The following is a 26,974-nucleotide window of genomic DNA, read 5'->3' as shown; positions in this document are numbered from 1 at the left end:
ACATGTATAGGGGAGACATCCCTAAGTCACCATCAATTTGGGGGCTTTTCAGTCCTCTTCCACTTGGTCGAACCCACCTTCCAAGATGGTCTTACCAGGGTGTGGGCACTACATATGCTCCAGCTTCTTGGAGCCATGGGTGAGAACAGGGGAACAGGCAGACACCAGAGGTAGATGAGAAGTCCTGGAAAGGGCTTGGCAAGCTGTCACACCAAATGTTCATAGCCCCATATAGCCATCTATCTCAACCAGCACTGTAGCACCCACCACTATCAAATAGACTGGGGAAAACTATTGGAGAAGGAATATTGGACAGTCGCATGCCGTCTTCTATCTGCTTCCCAGTACATCTCAGATCAGTTCTACTCCGTTGGAAAAAGCCCACACTCATTGCCATCCCCTTGGACATTGTTGTTGTCATCGAAGCTGCTTCTACTGCCTCTGAAAGGCAACATAGTACATTTAAAGAAAATTGGGGGTCAGAGCATTCAGGTTCAAATCCTACCTCTGGCGATCACAAATGTACTGCCTTCACTCACTATATTCTGGCATGCCAACCTCCTCTCAGAGCCCCATTCAGTCATTCAGTGAGACAAAAAACATTAATAAATACTTATTGGGGGCAGGGGCAACTGGGTGGCTCAGTGGATTGAGAGCTAGGCCTAGAGATGGGAGATTCTAGGTTCAAATCTGACCTCAGATACTTCCTAGCTGTGTGACCCTGAGCAAGTCACTTAACCCCCATTGCCTAGCCCTTAGAACTCTTCTGCCCTGGAGCCAATACACAGTACTGCCTCCAGGATGGAAGGTCAAGGGTTTTTTAAAAATTGAATTAAATTAAATTAAATAAATGCTTATTGATCATATGGGTTCATGGGGATATGATTGGGGATGTAGACTCTAAGCAATTACCCTAATGCAAATATTAATAATTTGGAAATAGGTCTTGATCGATGACACATGTAAAGCCCAGTGGCTACGGGAGAGGGGTAGGAGGAGGGGAGAGAAAGAACATGATTCATGTAACCATGGAAAAATATTCTAAATTAATTAATTAAATAAAGAATTTTCAAGACAAAAAAATTTTAAAATGAATGCTTATTATGTGCTAGGTACAGTGCTAAATTCTTGAATTATGAAGAAAGGCAAGAAAACAATCCATGCCCTCAACAAACTCATATTTTAATGGGTCCTTGAGGAATACACATCGACAATATTCTGTATTGGCACCTTCATGACTTTGGGTCACTAGTCTCTTGGGTCTGGCTTGTATTCCCTCCTTATCTTCATTTCTTGGGATCTTTAGAGTCTGCCAAGACATAGCTTAGGTGCCACCTTACACTTGAAGTGTTTCCTGATTTCCTCCCCTCCCAGCTCTTAGGGCTTTCTACAACTTGAATTTTACTTATATTATTTATATAGAGTGTATATTTGCCGAAACCTGTTTGTGTCGCATCCTCCCAGGAGAATGCAACACATTGAACACGAGGACTATTTTGTTTTTGCCTTTGAGGTCCCGGCATCTAACTCAATGACCTGTGTTTTGTTGGCATTTTTTATTTTTCAATTAAATCAATCAATAAGCATTTATTAATGTCTGTTATGTGTCAGGGACAGCGAGGTGGCTTGGTGGATAGAAAGCCAGGCCTGGATATAGTGGGAAGAGTAGGTTTCTGGGTTCAAATCTGGCCTCAGATACTTCCTATCTGGGTGACCCACAGCAAGTCAACTTACCCCTCAGTTACCTAGCCCTCACCACTCTTCTGCCTTGGAACCAATGCTTAGTATTGATTCTATGACAAAAGGTAAGGGTTTCTTTCCTTTTTTTTTTTTTAAGTATTTACCATGTGTCAAGCACTGTGCTAGGCACTGGGGATGCAAAGAAGGAAATCAGTAAATGGACTTGCCCTGAATTTGGAAGTTCTAAAGCATGATGCAAATGTAAGCTATAATTATCTAATTCAGTGGTTCTCATTTATTGGTTTGCAAAGCCCCAGGGGAGTCATCATGATGGTCAAAGGGGTTCTCGCTAAAATCTTTAGTGTTGCCTTAATCAGTAAGTGATTGTAAAGAATATTAGGAGTAGTATATCAAATTGCCCTAGGGGTTCACCATGCATTTTTTTGTTGTTGAAAGGGTTTATGGAACAAAAAGTTTGGACCATTGATCTAATCTAACCCTTCATTTTACAGCTGAGAAAAGAGACTCTGAGCTGTTAAGTGATTTGCTGAAGGTCACAAAGCGAGTAAGTGGTAAAGGCAGGATGGAGAAGCCCAGCTTCCTGCTTCAAAGTCTAGTAGGCTTCCTCCCACTACTCATACTGTGTAATTCCCTACATGCATTTCAATTTAATAACACTTTCCTGGTTCAGGGCAGGTCTAGCTGTGCCTCTGGGTCGTTTTCTGAGTGTAAATTAGCTTGGGGAAGGTCTCCTGGCTCTCCTTTCTCCTGGGGATCCACCCCACATCCTTTCAGGGGGCTGTTGCAAATGCTGCTACTTTGCAGGGTTATTGAGAATCTCCTAGATTGCATCCATGCAGAGGAGCCCTTTTCCTTGTAATTCCTTCTATGCTGCTCTCGCCTTAATTTCACTAATGTTATTTCTGCAGTATGTAAATACAAAAAAATCTAAGTTTGTACTGAACCACCTGGAATTCTTTTAATCTGGATGAATTTATGTAAAATGGAAAGTGTAATATTCATCTTGTTGGGAGGGTTATTTGGGTATAGGCACAACATTTAATGGGCAGTTAAGGGCAAAGTAGAATGTTGGCCAAGGAATCGGGAAGACCAATGTCCTGAGTTCAAATCTGACCTGGGACACTTAGTAGCTTTTTAACCCTGGGCAACTAGCTTAATCCTGTTTGCCTCAGTTTCTTCACCTGTAAAATGAGCTGGAGAAGGAAATGGCAAACCAACCACTCCAGTGTCTTTGGCAAAGAAACTGTAAATGAAGTCAAGAAGAATCTGACCCTAAAATAACTCAGTAATCACAATAACCTCATTCAATCTTGAGCATTTGAAGTATTCTAGTGCTGATGGTCATAACTGAAGTCACTTTCAAATTTCAATAGTATATCTTCTATTGGAATAGTAAAATTCCAAATATTTAAAATTAAAAATTCCAAATAAAAAAGTAAAAGTATATGCACTTGAGCTTATTTAGGTGCATTTTTGTTTTGTTTTGGTTTTGTGGACCTATAATTTTATTGCTTTATGGAAGTCCCATAGAATAAACCTTTCCACCAAAGTAGATTAGCCACAGCTCTGCAATGTATAGTTGCAGAGAGTTGCCTGGAGTGTTACCATGTTAAGTGACTTGCCCAGGGTCACATAACCATTAGGTGTCAGAGACTGGACTAGGGCCCTTGGCCATTGTTATCTACCACTACCACCTTTCCTAACTTCTTTTAAGCCTAACTAATCTTTCTAGGATCAACAATGTCATCACACATGCAGTAAATTCTTAATAAATGTTTGTTGATAGAATAACTGACTTGTTAATCAGTCATTCTTTGAATCACTTCTTTTTTAAGTTGGAGAATTAAATATAACTGCTTATCTAACTGAAAATTTTATCCCAGCCAGATAACCTCCATAAAGCTGTCCAGTCAGGATGATTCATGATTTCCAGATGGTTTCTATGGATATCCAGCTGCTCTCTGTTTTCATACCACATAAGGTGCAAAAAGTCTGGGTGACCCAAGAAACCACCAGGATAATGAGTTTGTGTAGGGTCAGAGTTTTTCAGTTCCTGACATTAGTGTTTCCCTCGGAATACAACAGTATAGTTTTATGGATATTACTCCTAGGAAGGGAGAAATTCCAAAATGGCCTGCTCTAACACAGCTCCACCAGATTACAGGTGAACAAACATGGGATTGGGCTCTAAAAGTGGACTCTGAAACAGTTTTCCAAAAGTCAATTTATATTTGAAGTAATAATAATGATTCTAACTATGAAGGCTCATTTCAAGTACCTACCTCAGATCTTTCAATGTGATGTGAAGGAAGCTTCATAATTGATCCATTGTGACCCTGTCCTTCTTCTGACCTCTTCCCTCAAAGTCCCTTCAGTAGCTTTGAAGAACCAAAACTATTGTTCTTTGTCCTTCTCCTGACCTCTTCCCTCAAAAATCCCTTCAACAGTCAAAAATAGAGAAAGAAAAAGTCAAATCAAGTTTATAAAAAAGGACCCATTGATAGAAAGGTGGCCAGCAATCAAAATATATTTGTATCCGATTCAATTCACAAATTCACCTTAAGGATATTAGCAAATTTTTAAAGTTGCTCTTTTTTTCACTTCTTTTTTCTTTATTTTGTGACTTAGTTTTTACGTCTAGTCCAGGAGTTGAACTGCTCTAGTTACTCACTGATTCAGTCCCATGACTGAGTGGCACAGCTTTGACATGTTTTGTTCCTAACCTGAGCTGGTTCATCTTCTCAGGCAGCCTGGTGGCCCCTTGTTTCTAGGTACTTACCATACTAGTGCCAGGCTTAGTAGGGACATTATATCAGCTTTAGCCCTACTTCAATTCAGATCTCTCAAACTCCAGTGATTCACCAGCCTTGGCATCCTGAGAATCAGGGATTATAGAAGTGTACCATCACCCCGGCTTCTTTAGGAGAAGGAACTCTTCAGGAGAACATCATAAAGGATGTTGAATGTTTTCTGACGACTGTCAGGAAAATTTAGCTTCAAATCCTGCCTCCAGCACTTACCAGCTATGTGACCATGAAAAAAGTCATTAACTGCTCTCTACCTCAGTTTCTCTACCTGTAGCATGGGGATTTAATATCTATAGTCTCCACCTCACTGTTTCAAATGGGATAATGTATGTAAAGAGCTTTGTAAATCTTTAACTGTTATATGAAAATTATTAAAAAACAGTACTCCACAATGGAGTATTTCTCTTTTATGTATTCAAAATCATTTGTTACTCCCAGGATTACATTTTTCAAATAAAAAGATAGGTCCTAGAATTTAGAGCAAGAAGGGACTTTAAAGATCTTCTAGGAAAGACAATATGGAGCAGTAGAAATATTGCTGGACTTGGTTTTGGAGAACCAAAGTACAAATTCTGTGTCAAATGCTACATGAGGGCCATTGGGCGAGCCACTTAATCTCTAGACCCCATTTACCTCATCTATAAATACCTAGATCTGTGTTTGTGAACCTATGGCACATGTGCCAAAGGGTACTTCTCCCTTTCCCCTCTCCATGAGAGCCTGAGGACATTTGTCACATAACCCACCCCTCCATCCAGCACACCAATGGGAGCACTTCCTCCCTCCCCTCTCTGGAGTAAGGCAGGGGGCTCACATGCCACATGAGGGTTGCAGTTTGGGCATTCGGTCTCTAAAAAGTTCACCATGGTTGACCTAAGTGTTGCCTAAGGTTCTTTCTAGTTCTAAATCTATGAACCTCTCGTTTTACAAATAAGGAAACTAAAAAGTTAATAGGTGGCTGGACTTGGTGGGTCATTCTATTAGCAAATAGAATGAAATGTGTTGCTAAGTCATAATATTAATAAATGGAAGATCCAGGAGTTGCACCCAGGTCCTCTGATCCAAGCTAAGGAACTGAATGACAAAACAGATATGAAGTAAGCTATTCTATCACTATATTCTAACGTTTGAAATGGTTTTAAAATGTTACATCGTTGAGGGAAAAAATGTCAAAAAAAATACCACCATTTAACTTTTGTTTTTTGACCTTTTTTTACATGAGAAGACAAATTGTCCGAAGTCAGACACTGGAGAGTTTGATGATTCACAATGTCACCTACTGTAAAGATCATTATACTGAATGGGAAGAAACTACTCAGTGCCCCTTGCCACAGTTTTCTGGCAATAAACCTTCGGTAAGAATTATCCCTTATGGCCCTTTCACAAAAACCTAGAGTTAAAATATAAGTAAATGGGAATTTTTTTCTTTTATCTGATTAAAAGTATTTTGTGTCACTAACAAACACATTCAGCTTCTGATTGTCTACAGAGAGAAGTAGTTCAGTGAATTATTCAAAAAGACAAGAGATGATTCATTCCATCTTGCTTTTCTTCCCTCCCCATTACTCAGTTTGATTTTTAAATGTTTTTCTACTCATATGAGAAAGTAGATATTCCCAATGTTCTGGGAATTCTCCACACTTCAAGTAAAACTGTGACCCCTATAAAAGACATTACTCAAGAAGAACCTTATTTCCACCTTCTCTTCCTGTTCCTCCCAACCCCCAACCCTTTCTCCTAGTTCTTTTTTGCTCCCTGTTCAACCCTTGGAATGGACAAGTAGACCTTAGACAAGATCTTGGGACCACATAAAAGAGATATAAGGAAAAGAAATAAATTGAATGATAGAAGAAACAGCAGACAAAATAAAAGTTTCCCCCCCAAAAAAAATCACACAAATGAGATGAAACATGCAAAGGAATCAGGTAATTAACTGACCAATAAATAAATAACGTAAAAACTTTTTGAAAATTCCCTCCTCATATCTTAAAAACCATATTTTAGGGCGCTGTAGTGCATTGTTTCAAAGAGGAAAAATACAAGGAGAAATGTTAAAAAACAGAAGGAAACTGAAGAGACGTGTCCATTAGACTGTAGCTCTTTTAATGGCCGGTATAGATTCTCTCTATCTTAAACTAAACTATCGTTAGCCACTATCCAACCTGCATATTAATGAAGGACATGAATGCCTCTCTAAAATTTTCAGCTACAGTGTCTCCATAAAAAAATCAATACCCTCCAACGCACCATGAATACAGACCAGAGCCTGCTCCTTGCTGCATGCGCTGACATTAATTATCATTAAAAGGGGGGAAACTTACCCATCTCTCTGTTAACTCTCTCCTGCCACACCTCCTTGCACACCCAAACTCATGTTGTCAGTCTTTCCCATTATTTTTAATGGATCCTGATTCAAAGCTTGTGTGGGCTGTACAATTACCGCTTGGCTGAACTGTGCAGTATTCTATCTGATGTCTCGTAGACCCTGAAAGGAAAAGGCATCCCAAGGACACAAAGAGGTTCCTGCACTCCACTGCATCATCCCTATTTTGTCTCTGTATTTCTTCTCTTTCCATTCAACTCTCTAACTCCATTTAGCTCTTGGATTCTAATTAATATAACTTCTATACAGACCAGTTCCCACTATTCCAAGAACCAGTTTCCATTATATATAACCCTCATATTAATTAAACTGATCAGAGGGACAAACTAAAACTCACACAACACTTCTACTCCCCAAGACCCCAGGTTTCAGAGACAGGTGTGACTATAGTTCACAAAGATTTCTGAATCCTTTACCAAAGAAGGGGACTTACAATTTTTTAATGTTTTGTGATTTAAAGATTTTAGTGAGTGGTCACAACACTTCAGACAAAAGTTTTAAGTGAGTCTGAACAAAGGACTTCAAATAGTCTTTTCTTACATTATGTTTTATTTTCAGATGAAGGCAAGAAAAATTCAAGGAGTAGAAATATAAGAAACTACTTGTATTTGACTAGTACAATTTCATTCCTGATCAAGAGCTAAAGGAATTTGAGAAATATTTTCAGTTCTCAGGGACAAAGAACAATTACAAGAAATTCTAATGTCCCTTGCACCACAAAATCTTCCTAGGGAAAGTCACAGAAAAAGCACCACAAATCAACTTTTAAGGCATTAAATCCTAGACCTTAGGACAATGAGCCACATGGGCAGAGATTCCAAGGTATCGTGAAAATACTACTGTAGAAGTATCTAAAGACAAAATATAACTTTGAGGACAATGAAAAAAAAGTGTCACATTGGAAGATACTTTAGAGACCGTCTAGGCTAATATCTTTATTTTAGATATAAGGAAACTTTGGGTTGAGGAACTACCTAATGTTATACTAAGACTAGAAGATACCCTTACTTTCATCAAGTGTTTTTTTTTTCACTGCTGAATGTTGGCTTTTTTGTTTTCAATGCAATCCTTTACTCAATTTATCAGTTACTTCTGGATATCTGGATAGTCACTTTCTTCAAATTATTCTTCATACCAGGGTAAAGCTAAAAAAAATCACTACTAATATCAGTCACAAAGTGCTTTACATGTTTTATTTGTTAATCGCAACAATCCTCTCAGATAGGTACTATTATTATCCCCTTTTTATAGACAAGGTAATTGAGGTCGAGAGTTGAGATTTGCCCAGGATCAAAGTTAAGTATCTGAAGTAAGATTGGAACTCAGTATCTGACTCCAAATCCAGCACTCACTCTGTCAACTGTATCTACCTAATGATCAAATGCTTAAGGTGTGACCAAAAATAAATTGTCTCCTATAATAGCTCATAATCCAAAATAAAAACTGAGCTTATTATATAGGACTAGATTTTCTTCTTAAAGAAATTGAGGGTGAAAAAGTGGTGGAAGGAAGAAGGTATAGATTCTGGCGTAGGAATGAGTGGGAGCCAGAAAGAAAATTAAAATAATGGAAAGAGGGAAGGATATATAGTAATAATTCCCTATCTTTTCAAATAAATCTGCCTAATATGTAACTGCATTAGATTCCTCCTGTGAACAATGTACCATATACTCTTTGGAGAGGCAGAAAGAACGTTGCACATAGTCAAAATATATATATTTGAGTCCTTGCTTCATGAGTAACTAACTACTAGTTACCACCTCTCTAGGGCTTCTTTTCTCATTTGTATAAGGGATTTTATTCTATAAGTGACAAAAGACATTTTTCCTGCCCAGAAAAATGCATTAAAGGTAGTACAATGGATGGGAAGAAGAAGATTGGAAAAGACATAATGTGAAAGGACAAAGCCAGCTGGAGGGAAAAGGGCTACAGTGCCCAAGAAAAAGGAAAAAAGAAATCTCAATGTGATCAGTCAGATCTTAATGGAGTTTAGACAATAATTGGTCTATGTTTTCCTTTTTATTCCTTAGTACCTACAAAGGTGGAGAATTGTCTGGCAACTTATCCTATATAAATATATGTTCATGTGTGAATGTATTCTTAAAAACCAAAAGATAAAAGTCTAGATGAAAAGGGCTGAGTAATAATTGAGTTGTCAATTGGGTAAACCAACAATGAGAGACAGACAGAAGGAAAAATGAGTAAAATTCAAAAGAAGGTCATAACATACTGAATAAATATTATACTACAAAAGAAAATGAACCTCAAATCCTCAAAACAAAAGGAATTCTAATTCCCCAGAAATCATGGAATAATTACAAGAAATAGAAAAATGATTCAAAATAGAAATAAATCATATAAAAGATTTTTTTTATTTTAAACCCTTAACTTATGTGTATTGACTTATAGGTGGAAGAGTGGTAAGGGTAGGCAATGGGGGTCAAGGGACTTGCCCAGGGTCACACAACTGGGAAGTGTCTGAGGCCGGATTTGAACCTAGGAACTCCCGTCTCTAGGCCTGGCTCTCAATCCACTGAGCTACCCAGCTGCCCCCTATAAAAGATTTTAAAATGAAAATTATGTTAGATGCCAAAGCCCATGAGGACAAAAAAATTGAATAGAGAAATTAGAACACATAATGGAAAAATTAAAAGATTTGATAGAGAGGCAAATTTGCAATTAAAAATTAAAGAAAATTTTCTGAAGAGAAACAAAGACAAAAACTTTGCAAAAACTATGAATTTTTCTTAAGCCAAAGTGACTGACCTGGACCGTGTTATGTTAAAAAAATTATAAACCATAAGTACCCAGAGGAGCATGATGAATTTTAAAACCTTATTATAATATCAAAGGAAAGGATACAAGAAACTGTAACTTTTAAGTAATTATTTATCCTGTCCATGGATTAACCCTTGAAATCCCAAAGCATATAAATGTTAAATTTTAGAATCTTAGCCACAAACAGCAAAGTTTGTAGACAATTAGATTTTCAGCTATGAAAGAAAATCAGGTTTAAAAGATCAGGATTATTCTAAAAATACAAGAAATCAAAGAATAAAATGGAATGATATATTCAAAAAAAGCAAAAGACAACCTAAAATAATACATCTTACAAAACTAAGTCTAATCGTTAATGAAAAAGATAGACCTCCAACAACCAAAAGAAACACTGAATCATCCTTGCCCCCAAAAAGATATGAGCAGGCTATCTAGCTTTCAAAATCCCCAAACAATAGTAGCACATCTCCCATATTTAATCAATTGCTTCAAAAAAGAAAAGAAATAGTTAAGAGGAAAGGGAGGAGGCATTATTAAAGGACAAGAAATATCTGGTTGCTAAAGAGTTTGAATCAGGGAAAGGGAAGGAAGAAAAGTAGAATGATTATTTATGAATTAAATCACATGTTCCCCTATTAGCAAAGTAGTATCTTTTATGTTAAGGCAAACAGTGAGGTATTACTAAAACTGAAAGAGAAAATACATGTCAGAAAAGAACAAGAAGCAACCCCTTCCCTATTGATCCCAGAGCTGAATGAAAAAAGAAACAAGATGGAAAAAAAAATTTTATATATCAGTAAGAAGGTGGGATTAGGAGAAAGTGGAGTAAAAGGAGTAGGAAAAAGTGTCTAGGTTAGAGGGGGCAGATCTGGAAGGTGAGACTAGCAAAGAAAAGAAAATTATGCCATTAAAATAGATAATTCTGAGATTAGTGATAAGAGACAGTGCATTCACAATGGCGTTCTTCTGGAGAGAAATGAGCATAATAGGTGACTGGCTCCTCTGAGCAGTGGATCCCACAAACTAGGAAAAAGGATTTATGGGTCAAGAGGAGCATTTGGCTCCTTGAGTGGTAAATTCAGAGAAAGGGTAATTTGATGGTCAGAGCATCAAGTGATAATTGTAAGGACAAAGGGTAAAACTAGTCATTAAAACTTCCGATAGTTATGCTCTCTTTGCATCACTGCTTTCTTCATGATATTTCTAACAACAAGGCATGTCAAAAGAAAAGTTCCATACAAAATCAGAGAGAAAATAAGTGAATGAATATGTAAACAAATATATGTATAAGGAGAAGCAAGAATATGATGAGATGTAAAAACACATTAAAAAAGAAATGGCATAGAAGAAGGAATTCAGATCTGTCAGACCAGGAGATACTTCATGAGGTACATAGAGAAAATAAAGAAGGAAAAATGAAATGTATAACACAATGCACAAATGTAATAATCTAATTTTTAGTAGCCTAGAGGTGATAGATATGAAAAATGAGTACAAAGTAAATGAAAACTTCTTAGAAAAGAGTGCAACAAAAATAATATTACATAAGCTAAGGTTCTAGGGGAGAGGAAAAGATTCTGAATCAAATACGTTTCTGAGTGAAAAGGGGAAGGATGAAAAAAGGAGTGAGGATGATGAATGAATTAATAAATAAAACAAATAAATTAATAATTTAAGTAAATTCAAGGACAGTTAAATGGGAATAGAAGGAGCCTATGGGTATAGAATAGCATCAAAGGGATATAAGCAAAGTTAATTACAGGGACAGAAGGTTAACTTAAAGGAGGAGGGAACTAAAAATCAGTACAGAAGAAGTAAGCTTAACCAATGTGTAACCTAAAGTGTAAATAAATTAAGCAAGCCAATAAAATTGAAAGGGAATGGCAGAAATTATGAGAAAATAAAATTCACCAATTTCCTGCATGCAAGAAACACTCATAAAAGGCAAAGAGACATATGAAATTAAAATTAGAAAGTTTGGAATTTATTACATACTAACTAATTCCAAATAGGCTAGAGTTGAAAACTTGTGAACATGAAGCAAAAATAAAAAACATATAATAGCAAAAGAGATGAAGGATATTATATTGCACTTATTTATTGATATTAAAAATATATGAGGGGGTAGGCTAAGTGAATCAGTGTTGTGAGAGCTAGGCTTGGAGATGGGATTTTCTGGGTTCAAATTTTACCTCAGACAGTTCCTAGCTATATGACCCTGGGCAAATCACTTAACCCCCATTGTCTAGTCTTTTCTGATCTTCTGCCTTAGAACCAATACCAAATATTGATTCTAAGTTGGATGGTAAGTGTTTAAAAATAAAAGTATATAAAAGAAATGGCATAGCATCTAAATCTATAAGTGAATTGCAAATAGTCAGTGCATAATACAATAATCATTCCAGACTTTAATTTGTCTCTCAGAATTGGATAAATCTAACAAACTTTTTTTTACAAAGGAAAATGTAGAACTGAAAGTGTTGCGAGAAAAAGTTAGATTTAAGAGATTTATGGCATCTTCTGAAAGGGGACATTAAAGAATAACCAAATTTCTCAGCATAAGTAGTATATTTACAAAAATAGAACTTTGCACATAAAAATTATTAATATAAAAGGACAGAAATATTAAATATATACTTTCCAACCTATAATAATAAAATAGGAACAAATATAAAAAGATACAAAACTAGATGGAAGATTTAGTGATAACATTCTGAATAGTAAGTATGTCAAAAATAAATTGAGGAAATAGTAACTATGTGAAAGGAGATGATAATAGTGTAATAACATAACAAATTTGGGGGTAGCGGGTTATAGCTACAGCAGTCCCCTAAGAAAATATACATCTGAAAACAAAATTGTTATTAAAAATAGGCACAAAATATTATGAACTTAGTATGAATTTTTTAAAAACTAAAAAACCAATAAGAGGCAGAGGGTTATTATGGATAGGGCATTGGAATTGGAGCTTCTTACTAAAAGTTGGCTCTTTAAAGAGTAGTAAAATAAGCGACCTTTAGCGAATCTATTTTTTTTTACAAAAAAGAGGAAGGAAAAATGAGATGTTAGACTCAATGATCTCTAACATTCTGGGAATCAGAGAAATAACAAAAAATTGGGCAAAATTTCTGCTTTTAAGAAGTTTGATAATTTAAATAAGAAGTGGATATTTATCTTGATAATTTGGTCCAAAAATATTCCATGTGAATATAAACTATCAAAATGAAGAAGGAATAGTTTATTATATTTAACTGACAAAAATGAGAGATTGGATATTTGGACCTATGGAAAATATACCATGTTCAAAACTTCAAATGTCAAGAAAATTTAAATTATATTCCATGAGTATGTTTTGTTCATGTACAAAAAAATTATGTCTATAGTTTCTGTGTCTGCTCAACCTAGTTCTCCAGAGAATCCCCCGATTTATGTTGAGTTAAAATTGCCTCTTTCCTTCACTTCTATTCCCTTTCTTGTCCATATCTCCTCCATGATCTTTCTCTTTTCCTCTACCACCACCTCATGATGCCCCCACTTAAGACCAATGGGGAAATGATTCATTTCTTATTTGGTTCAAGACTTTTGCTGAAGCCTTTGGAGAGGGGTTTAAATGTGTTTCACCCTGTCAGTATAAGGCAAATCTTTGGTGGATAAGGTTTATAAGATTAGTGCTGAATTTTAGAAGAAAGTAGATATAGGTAAGGTAGGGCATATGGTGAATGATGACTTTTGAGGGATTATTAGATCCAGAAGCAAACAAAAGAGACAAAAAGAACAGCAAGAAGAAAAATGCAGCAGAGAGAGTTATAGAAGATTAGAAAAGTAAAGCAATCAATCAAAAAGTGCTTATCGAATTTCCAGTATGTGGCTAACACTCAATTCAATGTTTTGGAATTAACTTTATCCACAAGATGGTGTTGAAGGTGCCAGGCATAAATAGACAATGTGTGGTGAATAAGGAACTTAGACTAACAAGAATGTTTCTTTGGGAGATTCGCAGAGGACCGATTTGCACAACCAAGGTTAGTCAGAGTAGAGCAGGATGACAAGGTCATAGAGGTAGAGATGAAATAGACCTCAGAGGGTATCTAAGACACCACCTTTATTTTATAGGTGAGTAACCTGAATCTCAAGCAGATTTAGTGACTTCTCCATAGTCACAGAGGCAGTACCAGGATGGAAACAGCTCATTCAAAGCCATGTCCAATGTTCTTTCTACAGTGCCATAATTCTCTTGTGAATTGTTCTACACAGTTTAAGTACCACCATTACATGAGGATTTCCTCCCCAGCTATTAAAGTTCTTCACTTTTGACTTTATTTTATATCGCTTTATATATGTTTCATATTTAGTTACCTTTATATATGTTATCTTCCCCCAGGGCAATGGAAGCTTCTTGAGGGTGAGGATTGTTTTTGGTTTTATCTTCTTATGGCCTAATTATTAGCACACTGTAGGTCATTAATAATTGTTTATAAATTGAAATAAATAAAGATTCTAACCTTCTTGAAAGCAGAGACCATATCTTATATTTTTCCTCCATTGCCATACTTAATATGTAAAAGAGGACAATTGGCAAGTCCATTCAATCATTTATCTAACAAATACGTATTTATTATTTACCAATTGCCTTCTTCTGGCTCCTTTTGTCCCTTCCCCCTTGCACAAATCCCATCCTTACACTATTTAGAGGCTATAAGAAATACAAAAAGAAAAAGAAAAAGTCTTTATTCTCAAGGTACTTTTACTTTAGTAGGAACTTGACCAGTTAATAATAGGATTAATCCGAACATTTCTTTGTGGGTCACAAATTTGAGTGGACTATGGTTTCAAGATCACAGTTTTCCTGATAGTTACTCAATCTTTTCTGTTGACTTAGTAAACATGGTGGAAGCATACAATGTAATGAACTTAATGTTTTACATTCCGTGGGCTGGTATGTGTATAAGTAAACTTCCAACTTCTGAGGCAGCACAGGCCAAAGCTATTGATTAGAATAATCTTAACAAGTAGTGAGTTTATTAATGTTTCTTTGTAAACCTTTGACTTTGTTGGAATTGAAAGCATTTATGATCCTCTCTCAATCAAAAAAAGGCTTTCAACTTTCTTATCTCTTTGAAAAATTCAATTTTTCTTATTATGTAAAGGTATTATTGATCAAGTAAGCATAAATATCAATACCAAGGCAGTTAATCCCTTAAATAAGCACTTCCCCTGGATTTCAGAGATTAGTTGAATAGTTAAGCATTTAGGAAAAGGAGATCAGTTATTATATAATCAGTGATTGTTACTAGGGAAGCATCCTAATCCCACTATATCATATATTGTCTTGGTTCAAAGTGAAAATATTGGGCTCATATTTTCAATTCCTTTTTTTTCCCTTTTTGTTCTCTACAGGCTTGGAAATGGGTTTTAGGCCCTGTGGTCTTGTATATGTGTGAAAGGATAATTAGGTTCTGGCGATTTCAACAGAAAGTTGTCATTACTAAGGTATGTATGCAGCTTTATGTAGGAATAAAAGCCAGAGTGTAGATGAAAAATTTTTATTAGCCCAAGTTTTAATTTGCCATTTTTATTGCAGAACTGTCTATAATTTAAAGGCTCATCTTCTGTTCTAATAATTGCTTGCATCCTGAGCATCTTTTAGTGTGACTAATTTTATAGAAGAGAAGGTAGGTCTAGTGATCAGACCAGTTTACGGAATTCTGCCAATGGTTTATGAGGCAGTAATAGGGATTCCACCATATTTCTTTTCACTTCATCTTCTTTCTCTGAAAAATAGTTATACTTGCTACTGGGGTGACATTTTTGACTTGGACTATGAACTGGTCCCATCTTTACCTACCTTCCTTCTCCCACTCTACAGACACAAGAAACCATCACTTTTTTTGGTTTTGTACAATAAGAAATGTTTATGATTCATATCCAGAACCACTTGACAGTTAGACAAAGGGAGTAGTTTCTTTGAGATCCAGAAAATGTAAGTAGATATTGAATTTTTTCTCCTCCTCAAAGGCTAGAGAAAAGCTGTCTGTACGAGTTTTCACATAATCACAGAACCTCAGAATAAGAAGGAATTGCATACGCTATTTAATAAAGCTTCTATTTGTAGAAAACTCCCTTCCATAATATACCCAAGTAGGCATTAAATCTTTATTTGAAGACTTTATTGGGGGAGAGGGAACCTATTCCCTTATGAGATAGTCAGTTTCATTTCTGGATGGTTATACTTGTCAGAAAAGTTTTTTTTTTTTCTTAAAGTCTACAGTTACCTCCATCACCCATAACTTGTCCCATCCTTTGGAGCTAAGCCCAAGATCATTTAGGACTTGAAGTGACTTTCCAGGTCATTTTTTCCAACACCCTCATTGTTTTTACAAATGGATAATCTAAAATCCAAAGACTTTAAATGATTTGCCCAAGCTTAAGCAAGTACCAAATAGCAGTGTTGTGATTTGAAAACTAGGTTCTTCTGACTCAAAGTTTAGAATCTTTTTTTTTTTTATAGCTAACTTGTCTTTCTCCAAGTCTTCTTCTCTCTTGGTTAATTATCCCCATTCTTTAAACTGATGCTCATATGATTTTATCTGATTAGTCATCACTATTCTGGTTATCTTTATTTGAATGCTTTCCAGCCTATCAATATCTTTCCTAACATGTAGTAATTAAAACTGAGTACTATACTCCAAGATAGCCTGACTAGGGCAGTGTATGATGGGACTATCTTCTCCGTAGATCTAGTTATCATTACTCTTAATGCAGTCTAAGATTGCATTCACTTTTTCAAGTACCATATCATAATCTCTCTATCCACTAAAAACCCAGCCATCCAAATTATACATTTGAAAGTGTTTTGTTGAACCCAAGTATATGTCTATGTTTATTTTCATTAAATATCATCTTCATAGATTAGATCAAGTGTTCTACTAGGTCAATATATTTGTGGATTCAGGAAAAGAAAAACAGATCTTGGTGCCACATTTCCCTGAAACTCAAAGCCAAAACCTGTAATTATCTGTCTGTCCATGAAGACTTTTGACTTGAAGAAGAGACTGAGAAAGAATATGGAGTTTATTTCCCTTTGGAGTTTGAGGAAAATACAGTGTTAAATTGAGCAGTGTGATTAAGAAGAATTATAGGTTGAGAGATGCAATTTATTTAATAAAATTAAGTAACTAAAAAAACTAAATGTAAAACCAAAGCGTGAAAAATATATTTAGATATAATTTGTATAAATATGGATTTTAGGTTATTGTTATTGCTATGTAATAAAGAATTCTATTTTTATAAAAGGAATATATTTGCAATAGAAAATCTTGTTAATCTGTAGTTTCTTTAACTCATTTAAGCACACCCCTGGGAAAACCTAAGAATGTGAGTCATACAGCCATAACCTGGGAACTACTCTAACCTAGCTAGGAGCTCCTCACATTATAGACGGGGTAACCTACTCAGAAAAAAACAATTTAGTTTTTTCTTCTTTTGAAAACATAAACCTTTAAAATGATTCTGAATGCCATAGCAAGTTAAAAGCGTCTTATATCTGCCTTCACCAACCACTTCATCCTTTCCTGTAATTAAGCTTAAATGAAAAGGCAAATCACTATCTTGTCATGATTTAGGTGGTAACACATCCGTCTGAAGTCCTGGAACTTCATATGAAAAAGCGTGATTTTAAAATGGAGCCTGGACAGTACATCTTTTTGCAGTGTCCTTCCATTTCCCATTTGGAATGGCATCCTTTCACCCTCACCTCAGCCCCTGAGGAAGATTTTTTTAGTATACATATACGTGTGGCAGGTGATTGGACGGAAGCTTTATTTAAGGCTTTTGGAGCAGAAGAAACATCATTTAAAGAGCCCTGGATGCTCCCAAGGTTAGAAGTAAATTTCATTTTTAAATGTACATATAAATATGCATATAAAATATTATCTTCAGCATGTAAGATTATAGCAATAGACAGCAAATAGCCTTCACCAAGATTGTGCCACTTATTAGCTGTGAGACTCTGGGCATGTTATTTAACCTCTCTTGGTCTCAATTTCTCCATCTATAAAATAGGCATAAACAATTGCATTTACCTCTCATGGTTGTTGTAAAGATCAAATGAATTAACATGTGTAAAGTACTTTATAAACTTTCAAGTGTTACATAAATATTAGCTATTATTATCATCCTTCTCTAATGATATGGCAGTAGATTAAGAATAGAATTTGCTTAATGTAACAGGGATCACAGTATAATTTACTCTTCTTTGATATCATCTCATAAACAATATGTTAAGTAGAGAGAGATTAAAATGCCATTATCATGGGACATGTATTGCTGGCCCAGGTTTCTCTGATGTAGGTAAGGTACAATGATTTCCCTGAGACTAGACTTTGTAGTGTATTTTCAAGAAATCCAAATGAATGGTTTCCATTACGCTTGAATGACATACAATATACCTGCTCAGTTTGTATGCACTAAATCTTCTGATTAAACAAGTGAGAAAGGAAGGGAATTGCATTCCAAAAGGGCAATATAGGTCTTCCAACTCACCTTAGTTCTTCTGCTTTTCATTTGGCCAGCTTAAGATAAAAAGAACTTATTTCTCTAACCTTGATTCCATGGACACAACTTCCAATGACTACAAAGCGAGCCCATCACATAGGAGAGACAGGAGGTGCCAAAATAAGTCAATATCTGTCCTTTCACCAATTGAATCTGCCCATAACGACAGCCTCATTGTCACTACGAGGAAGCAGCCCCATACATCTTCAAGTCAAGTTTCAACTCCCCAAATAGAACAATCTTAAACCCAAAGGTTTTGTTTTGTTTTGCTTTCTTTTCTTTTCAATTTGGACTGAGCCTGTTATTTCACTGGTATAGGAAGTTCCTAGTGATGAAATTCCTTGACTGATTACTGAGCTATGTCCATTACCCTTACATTAAGTAGATATCTGAGGGGGGAGGGAATGGGCTCAAAAAATCATTAAAATGGCATTTCCTGATTCAGTTCTTGAATATTAAATGATATTTTATTTTGTGTCTTTAGACTGTCAGTGGATGGACCATTTGGAGCTGCTATTACAAATGTTTTTCACTATCAAGTCAGTGTGTGCATTGCTACTGGAATAGGAGTCACCCCCTTTGCCTCAATTTTGAAATCCATATATTTTCAAAGTTGTGCTCCACATACAGAGCTGAAACTGGACAAGGTATGGAGAAATCATTCATGTAGACCTTCCCTGGGCAAAGTGCTCAGCCTCCTTATATCATCTGCAGATTCTTGGGGAGGATTTTAATTAACTACAAGGGATAAACTCAAGGATCCTTAACTATACTTATGTTCTTAAAAATCTCCATTCAGTATTATATTTATGAGAAGGGTTATGTCTAATCTTGTTAAAGATGACAAGACATAAATTTTATTGCTCCGATGTCATTATAGAACATGTAATTGCTCATCTTGGTAAAATATGGACATACGACAATTGGCCGTGTGAAAAGACAGCAGTTATATCAAGAGGCAACATTTCTTTGCCAGGTTTGGTTTGAAAATATTGTCGCAATATTATAATAACATCTTCCACTTGTGAATCATGGAAAATAGCTAGTCACAAAGGGCTTAAGCTTTTCATATTCCCCATTCCCAACCAACTCCTCCTCCCCACTTCCAAACTTCCCTTAATGGTATCACCATCCTCTCAATCGCCCAGGCTCAAAGTTTCAAAATTGTCTTTGATTCTTTTCTCTCCCCTTACATTATGTCAACTGCTAAATCCTCTCAAATCTTCTTGTGATCTATTTCTCAGCTCTGACTCCAACTTTACCTCATTTTTTTTTTCATTTATAAAATGAAAAAGTTGAACTAGTTAATTTCAAAGTCCCCTTTCAGCAATTAAATACTATGAAAAATGAAACCATTATGGTGGTTTCAAACCAAATTAAACATTATGATAGCTCTAAACCAAATAATAATGAAACAATTATCCCAGGGACACAGGACTCATCCTCATGTTTGCTCACCTCTTTGATTTCCTCTTTTATGTAAGACTTCCTAGATGTCCTATGGATTCAGTTAGTCATATAGAGATATACAACCTGTAGGCAAATACAATACATATCGAGAGTGGCTGTATGTAAAGCACCAGAACAAATATTGCAGAAAATAATGTAGAAATGTATCATCTGTTGTGCTATTTCATGAAATTTGACTTCTCTTTACTCCAAAAAAAAAAGGTCCCGATTTTTAAAATTGCTTCTCAGAGCTCAACAAAACACACATAGATAGCACTTACTGAATTGTAGGTTGACAAAGTCAAGAATGTTTATAGTCATTAAAAATGAATAAGTGAATGAGCAAATTTAAAATATTTGTTAAAGGTTTACTATGTGACAAACCTATAATGATGATCCAGCTTTCTTGAGCTTTTGCATCTACCAAATGGCTTGTCAAGTGAAATCCAAAAATAAAATAGTATGAAGGTCTCTAACCTTTGTCATCTGACACCAGTATAATGATGTAATTCGGCAATCATTTCTAGCTCCATTTCACATATGTTCTGCCAAGAATTTACATAACCAACATTTTGGCCTCATAAATTCTTTTCTTTCTCAGAAATTAAAAAAAAATCTTGAATTTCCCCTTAACTGCCAAGAATACCAAAATCCAAAAAGAAGTAAAGATAGTAAAAAAATATTAAAGACAATAAAAAGACTTTCTTTGGGTATGTATAAATGGTGTAATGAGAACAGAACTTAAACCAGTGGGAAGAAGTTACAGGAAGGCGAATTTCCTATCAATTGCAGTTTTCCCAAAAGGGAATGAACTATCTTCAGAGAAACACAGAATTTCAAAATTGGAAGAAACATCAGTGTCCATAAAAAATCAATCAATATTCCCCAAAGAAATAACCATTTAAACACACTCAACAAGTGGGGATCTAATCTTTGTTTGAAGACCTCCAAAGAAGGAGAGCCCAGTACCATTCAAAGTAACAATTCTACTTTTGGACAACTCAAAATCTTAGAAAATGTTTCTGGATATCAAGTCTACATTTTTCTTTTGTAATTTTTACCCAATCCTCCCAAGTCTGTCTTTAAAGGACTAAGGGAACAAATATGACCCCTCTTCCACATGACAACATTTTAGCATTCAAACATAGCTATCATGTTCCTCTTAAGACTTTTTCCTCAGTTCAAATATCTCCTAATGCTCATGGAAAATTATCTTGAGACTTTTCACCATCCTAGTTGCACTATTTAGCTAATAATGTCCTTCTTGAACTGTGGTACACAGAACTGAACATAAACTCCAGGTATGGTCTGACCAGGGTAGATAACAGAGGGTCTTCCCCCCTTCTTATCTCTAGAAGCTATGCCTCTATCCATGAAGTGCAAGATTGCATTAATTTTTTGAGGGGAAGAGGGTTGCATCACATTGCTAACTTATTTTGAGTCATATAATGAGTAACATGACCTATAACTGAAAATGGTCAATAAAAGACTAGATAAAAACATATTAGGTATACGATACTGGGGGAAGAGGGAATTCCTTCATGGGAGATTGAGGTTCATTCCATCTCTGTGAGGCGCCAAACTCTGATGAAAAACACATTGGATCTTGAGAGCAAAGACTTTGGGTGAAGTACCACCTCTGTCTCTTACTAATTGTAAAATGACAAGCCATTTCTTTCTCTATGACCCTGAGTTTCTTCATCTGCAAAATGAAGACTAGACTAGATGACCATTTAGTTCTCTTCTAGTTCTAATATTCTTTTATTTCAGCTTTAGCGAAATTATTTACAAAAGAAAATCCTCTTAAAATCATCCAAAGTTTAACTGCTATCTTTCTCACATAAAATTATTTTTCCTTGGCTCAGTTTTAAGTCATTCATCTACATGCAAAGGTCCTCAGGATACTGAAGCACCAACAAATATGACTTTGCTGGCAGGCAATGATGCAAAATTGATGCATATATTAAAGAAACCTTAAGAATAGTCCTCATTTGTGGGGCTCTTGGGAGAGAATTTAGAATGGCAGGGTGGGTTGACATAGAATGATTATGGAAATATTGGAGCACTGAGGAAGGTATATTAGAACTGTCAGATTGTAAATTACTAGAATCATATGTTACGGCTGAAAAAAAGCTTAGAGATCTTTACATCTAACCATTTTACATTTATCTAGCCATCTACGTTTGCTCAGAGATGCCAGCATCTGTCTTTTTGACAGTTAAACTCAAGACAAGAATGTCCGGTTCTTTTCAATCCTTCAAGCATTAATTAAATACATACTATGTGTCAGACACTGTACTAACAACTGGGGATCCAAAGACAAAAAGAAAAGTCGATGCCTTCAAGAAGCTTATGTTCTATTTGGAGAAAACAATAGGCACGCAGATATTCTATACTACCTTGTTAGGTTTATATACAATAAATGCCAAATATTTGTAGTGAGGGGAGGAGAGATCGCTAGCAAGGAATGGGGAACAGGAAAGGGATCATATAAAAAGGAACACTTGAGCCGAGGCTTTACTAGAAGTAGGTGAAGTGATTTGTCCAAGGTCACACACTCAGAAGTCATCGATCTGGGATTAGAATCCAGGTGTCCCAATATTGTCCAAGATTCATTCATTCCAAGTTGAGGGTTTTCATATTAGCCAATGTCAGTGAAAACCTAGCTTTGGTTACCAACTAGATGAAAAATTACACACGTAATCTGCTTCATCACAAGCTAAAACATTTGGAAAAGTTTATGAAGCCCCCCGCCCTCTTTTCAGCAACTTCGTGTTTGTTTGAATACAGCTATCATTAGGCTTATATAACTAATATTTGTCAGGGACGCCCACAGGCTTTCGCAATATAAATACTATTCCTTCTCCTTAGCTGCCAGCATCTGTATAATTTTAAAAGTTCAGCATAGCAAAAGAAGTACATATTTATCTAACAGCTTCTTCACAATTATAGATCTGGGCTATAGTTTTCAGCTTGTTCCCTTCTGTAACTAGGAGGGGAAAGAAATGATGTGGGGGTTTGAAGCTGGAATGTTAAGGCTGGATGCTGGGCTGCAATTAGACTGGATTTTTTCCCTCCACGTGTGATGCACAGGTTGGAACATAAAAAGGCAGTAATTTCTCCTAACAACAAAGCCTCAACTTTCAAGTCTGAAGTCGAAACCTGTTTCCCCATGCCAGTGTTCTCTCAGGTCTTTATAGCAGCAAATTGCCACCTCCTTCCACTCCCTCACCCTCCCTGCCACACCACCCTGTAAACCTTCAAAATAAAACACAGGAGAAAATTAAATGGGCTGCCTGCCACCTTCCTGGAGTCTAGTAATAGTACCCTGTATTTGAAGCTGCCCTTGGACTCCCGACTCTTTTTTTTGGCTGCCCAAGAGGACAGAATGCATACTAACCCGTGAGGAGCTAATGATGACTTGCAATGGAGAAAGTGAAATTAAGCTGCCATATTATTAAAAGGACATTTTCAACAGCAGTAAGAAGGGCCAACTTTTTTTCTTATGAGAAGCAGGACTGTAATGCCATGTTCCTTTGAGATGAAGGAAGGAAACGCAGGTGACTGAAGAGCATGGTGGGAAACTGCAAAAGAGAAGAGGAGAGCCAAGGGGTACAAATGCCCTGTAGATATTAGAAACTCCTCCACTCCTGTCTAACATGTGTGATTAATTCTGCTTCACACTCAATTTGTGAAAAGAGCACTTGGAAATAAATTTAGGCCAGTTTACTTATGTGAGCCATCAAAAATGATGGATGAAATGGGGGGAGGAGGGAAAAAGGGGAGGGCTAAAGGGGAGATTACTGACATAAGTATATTGGATTACCATTTTTTGAGGTTCCCTAGATGCTAAGGACATTTGAGTTGCTGGAAGTATGACAGATGAAAAAAATATATATATCATGTTTTCTTTATTTCCTTAACTACATATGCATATGTGCATGTATATATTTGCATTTATATGTATATTTTATATGTATGTATATCCTAGTCAATGATTTTATGTCAAAAACACAATTGATTATCAAAAAGAGATGACCACATTTCTTCATAAATTACCTTCCTTCATCAGTTTGATAATATATAATTTTGATAATGCATATTTATTTATTTTGCATTCCATGGAAAATGGCCTTTGGGTTCCTAACTTAATCTGATAAACAGATAATTCAAATAAAAAAGGCAGCAGGGGCCAGTGGGAGCCAGGGAAAGAGACTACAAAAGACAAAAATCCATAGCCTACTTAGATATATTAATAAAATAAAGGAGGACTTTCTTTTGTAATGAATGAAAAATGTCTTTAATTTAATCTCTTTAGTCTGAGAAATTATTTACACTCCTTTGCCCTCACACTAGCGCTCTGCCTCCTGCTGGAAGGGATCATCTGTACTAATCATGTGTGTAGTAGCAAATTGAGTTGGTGTTGTCCAGGTTAGAAGATGCATATAATAATAGCATCTTTAGCATCCTTCATGGGAGGACCTCAAACCATTTCAGCCTGTATATTATTCCTCACAGTTGCCTCATTAAGGAGGTGGCAAGTGTGATTATCTTTAATTAGGATAAACTGAGGCATAGTAAGTCTTGCCCCAGGTCATGGAACAAAGCGATCGTGCAGCTAGAATGTAATCACAGTTAGCAATGTCCAGAGCCTCATATTAAAGCTAATGACTGTGAAAAAAAAGTCAAAAGTACTGAAGACTGTTGAGAGAGGCTATGCGAGGTCACATGTACTTAAAATGAAGAACAACTTTTATAATTTTCTCTCTTCGAAGAGCCCCAGAAAGAATAAGCCGCAACTGGGAGACTCCTTCCTGTGGACAAGCCTCTTTGCCACTGAGAATTTCATGCTTGCTGAATTGACTCCAGGCTGTTTTAGCAGAGGTGGCCTGTTAACATGTTAAAGTACATGCACTTGGAATTCAAAGGGAGCTCATTATATTGAACTTCAAACTTTCAGTAAGGCAAGACCCTTTTTTTTGTAATGCAAAAGAAAATTTGCTTTTTTTTTGTAAAGCAAAAAAAAATTCGCTTTTTTTTGTAAAGCAAAAAACAATTTGCTTTACTTAACCTAAAGGTTGGCCTCGAAAGATATTTTTAAAGCATATTATATATGGGAGGGCAGAACCTACTGGTACAGTAATGATAGTGCAGTCTCCCTCTATTAGATATTGAGAAGCCTAGAAAAGAGAAAGGGAAAGAAGCTGAGATGACAGATTCAAAGATGGAAGGGACCATACAGGTCATTAGTCCATCTGCCTCATGTTAGCATTGAAGAAACTAAGGTCTGGAGAGGTTAAAGGACTTGTCCAGATGCTCAGTTGGATGTGTCAGAGTGAGAACTTGAATCTCGATCCTCTGACTCCAAAACCAATATTTTTTCCCACTATACCACGACCTCTTTTGGGAGATGTTGTAGAGGTGTTTCTCAATCAAAGGTCTCTGATGTCTTGAAAATTCGATGATTCTGGAATCATGATATTCCATAATTTATAGATATATGCCACCACCAGAATAAGTAGAAATCAACTTGTAAAAGCTAAAATATATTTGTATAGTGGAACCATGGGAGAAATCTTTGTGGTGTGAGGAAGAGCAGGTAGATCTTAGAATCGAGTCCATTACATTAAACAAACAAGCAAAGAAAAACAACTGCTTGAATACATGGGCTGATGGGGATATTATTGGGGATGTAGATACTAAATGATAACTCTAGTCCAACTATCAATAATATGGAATTAGGTCTTAATCAATGATATATGTAAAACCCAGTGAAATTTTGCATCAGCTAAGGGGGGATTAGGAGGTTTGAGGGAGAGGGAAAGAATATGAAACATGTAACTATGGGAAAATATTCAAAATAAAGAATTTAAAAAACAAACAAAAAAACAAGCAAAAAATCCTACTAAGCTAACTCAATGGTACATGAACTCAATATTGTCTAAATGGAAACAACAAAGAGCTCAATTGCCTCCCTAACACTAATCTCAAAAGTTTGAGGTGTCCTCCCAAATTTGTGTGTCTTCCTTTTAATCTGCTATGAATCAATCATCCAAAATCCTAAGCCTCTTCAGAACTTATTCAAACTCCCAATCTTTATAATGAATCCTATAGTAACATTAACCATTAAATATTAATATCTCATTTATTTTATTTGTCCCAATTCTTCAAGTCCGATAGTATTTTCTCATGTTCTAGTATAACTATCTGGGGAAAGTTATTCATGATTTTGTAGATTTCCCTCATGTGTTACTGTTGTAGCTGGAACTTAAAATCACCTCTATGAGCATTTATTAGGCACCTGCTATGTGCCAGGTGCTAGAAAATAACATAGTCCTTGCCCTCAAAGAGCTTATGTTCTTTTTTTTTTTTGGTAGAGAGTAAGGGTGTGGCATAACATGTACACAAATGAGTAAACAAAAGTTAATTCAGTGAGAAATTCTAAAAACAGGAGGAATCTGTGGGGGAAGGGGGGAAATCTCACAAAGAATGTTCAGGTAAACCTCAATGGAAACAAAGATTCCTGGAGCAGAAATATAGTAGAAACGGAGGGGAGGATACAAAACAGTGTAAAAGACTATGCAAAGGTTTAGAAATAGGAGGTTTACAGGAAAGAATGGAATATTTTTGGAGAAGTGAACTAAATCTAGAAGATCTTGTAGTCAGTTTATAAATGGCTTTAAATAGCAGAGGAGTTTGCAATCAAGAGGGACTCACTGAATTTACTTAATAAGAGGAAGAAAGTGGTCAGAACATGTACTTTAGAGATATCAATTTGGCAACTAAATATAAGATGGATTGGACAGCTTGAAACAGAGAAACCAATTATGAGACTAATGCAATAATCCAGGTGAAAGGTGATAAATTTGGATACTGCCCATATAAGTGGAAAGGCAAGCTTTATATTATTTTTCAGCTGTCTCCTTAGTACCAAATAAAGTGCTTTTGCTGATTATAAGAATAATAATAACAATAATATAACATAATTGCTGAATTCAATTTAAATTTCACGGTCAGTCATCTTCTAGTTGTATGACCCTGAAAAAGTCACAACCTTTCAGGATCTCAGCTTTGTCATCTGTGAAATTGGGATAATATTACCTCCTAAGGTTGTTGGGAGGACAAAAGCATATAGAGTATTTTGTAATCCATTAAGTCTTGTGAAAATGTCAGTGTTGAGAAAGAGGATATCTTTTCGGTTTTCATCTTTCTAGATAAAAAAAGAATTCCATTTTGTTCTTTTTAGTCCATATCCATAGAAAAGGCTTTCTTCCCAGAACCCTTTCTGTATCAGAGGCATTGT

General features: G+C 35.9%; 1 protein-coding gene across 1 annotated transcript in view; it reads left to right on the top strand.

Annotated features, from left to right (window-relative positions):
• NOX3 (NADPH oxidase 3) overlaps positions 1-26,974 on the top strand; it is a 103,271-nt gene that overhangs the window by 38,083 nt on the left and 38,214 nt on the right. Inside the window, exons 7-10 of the mRNA XM_044675364.1 lie at positions 5,734-5,863; positions 15,067-15,159; positions 17,292-17,545; positions 18,707-18,869. Of these exons, the coding sequence (XP_044531299.1) occupies positions 5,734-5,863; positions 15,067-15,159; positions 17,292-17,545; positions 18,707-18,869 (640 nt within the window). The remainder of the gene's footprint in view (positions 1-5,733; positions 5,864-15,066; positions 15,160-17,291; positions 17,546-18,706; positions 18,870-26,974) is intronic.

This window comes from Gracilinanus agilis, chromosome 4 (genome assembly GCF_016433145.1).
Source record: "Gracilinanus agilis isolate LMUSP501 chromosome 4, AgileGrace, whole genome shotgun sequence".
NCBI classification, from domain to species: domain Eukaryota; kingdom Metazoa; phylum Chordata; class Mammalia; order Didelphimorphia; family Didelphidae; genus Gracilinanus; species Gracilinanus agilis.
Note: the sequence above shows the minus strand (reverse complement) of the source record. Positions and strands in the feature narration are given on the sequence as shown.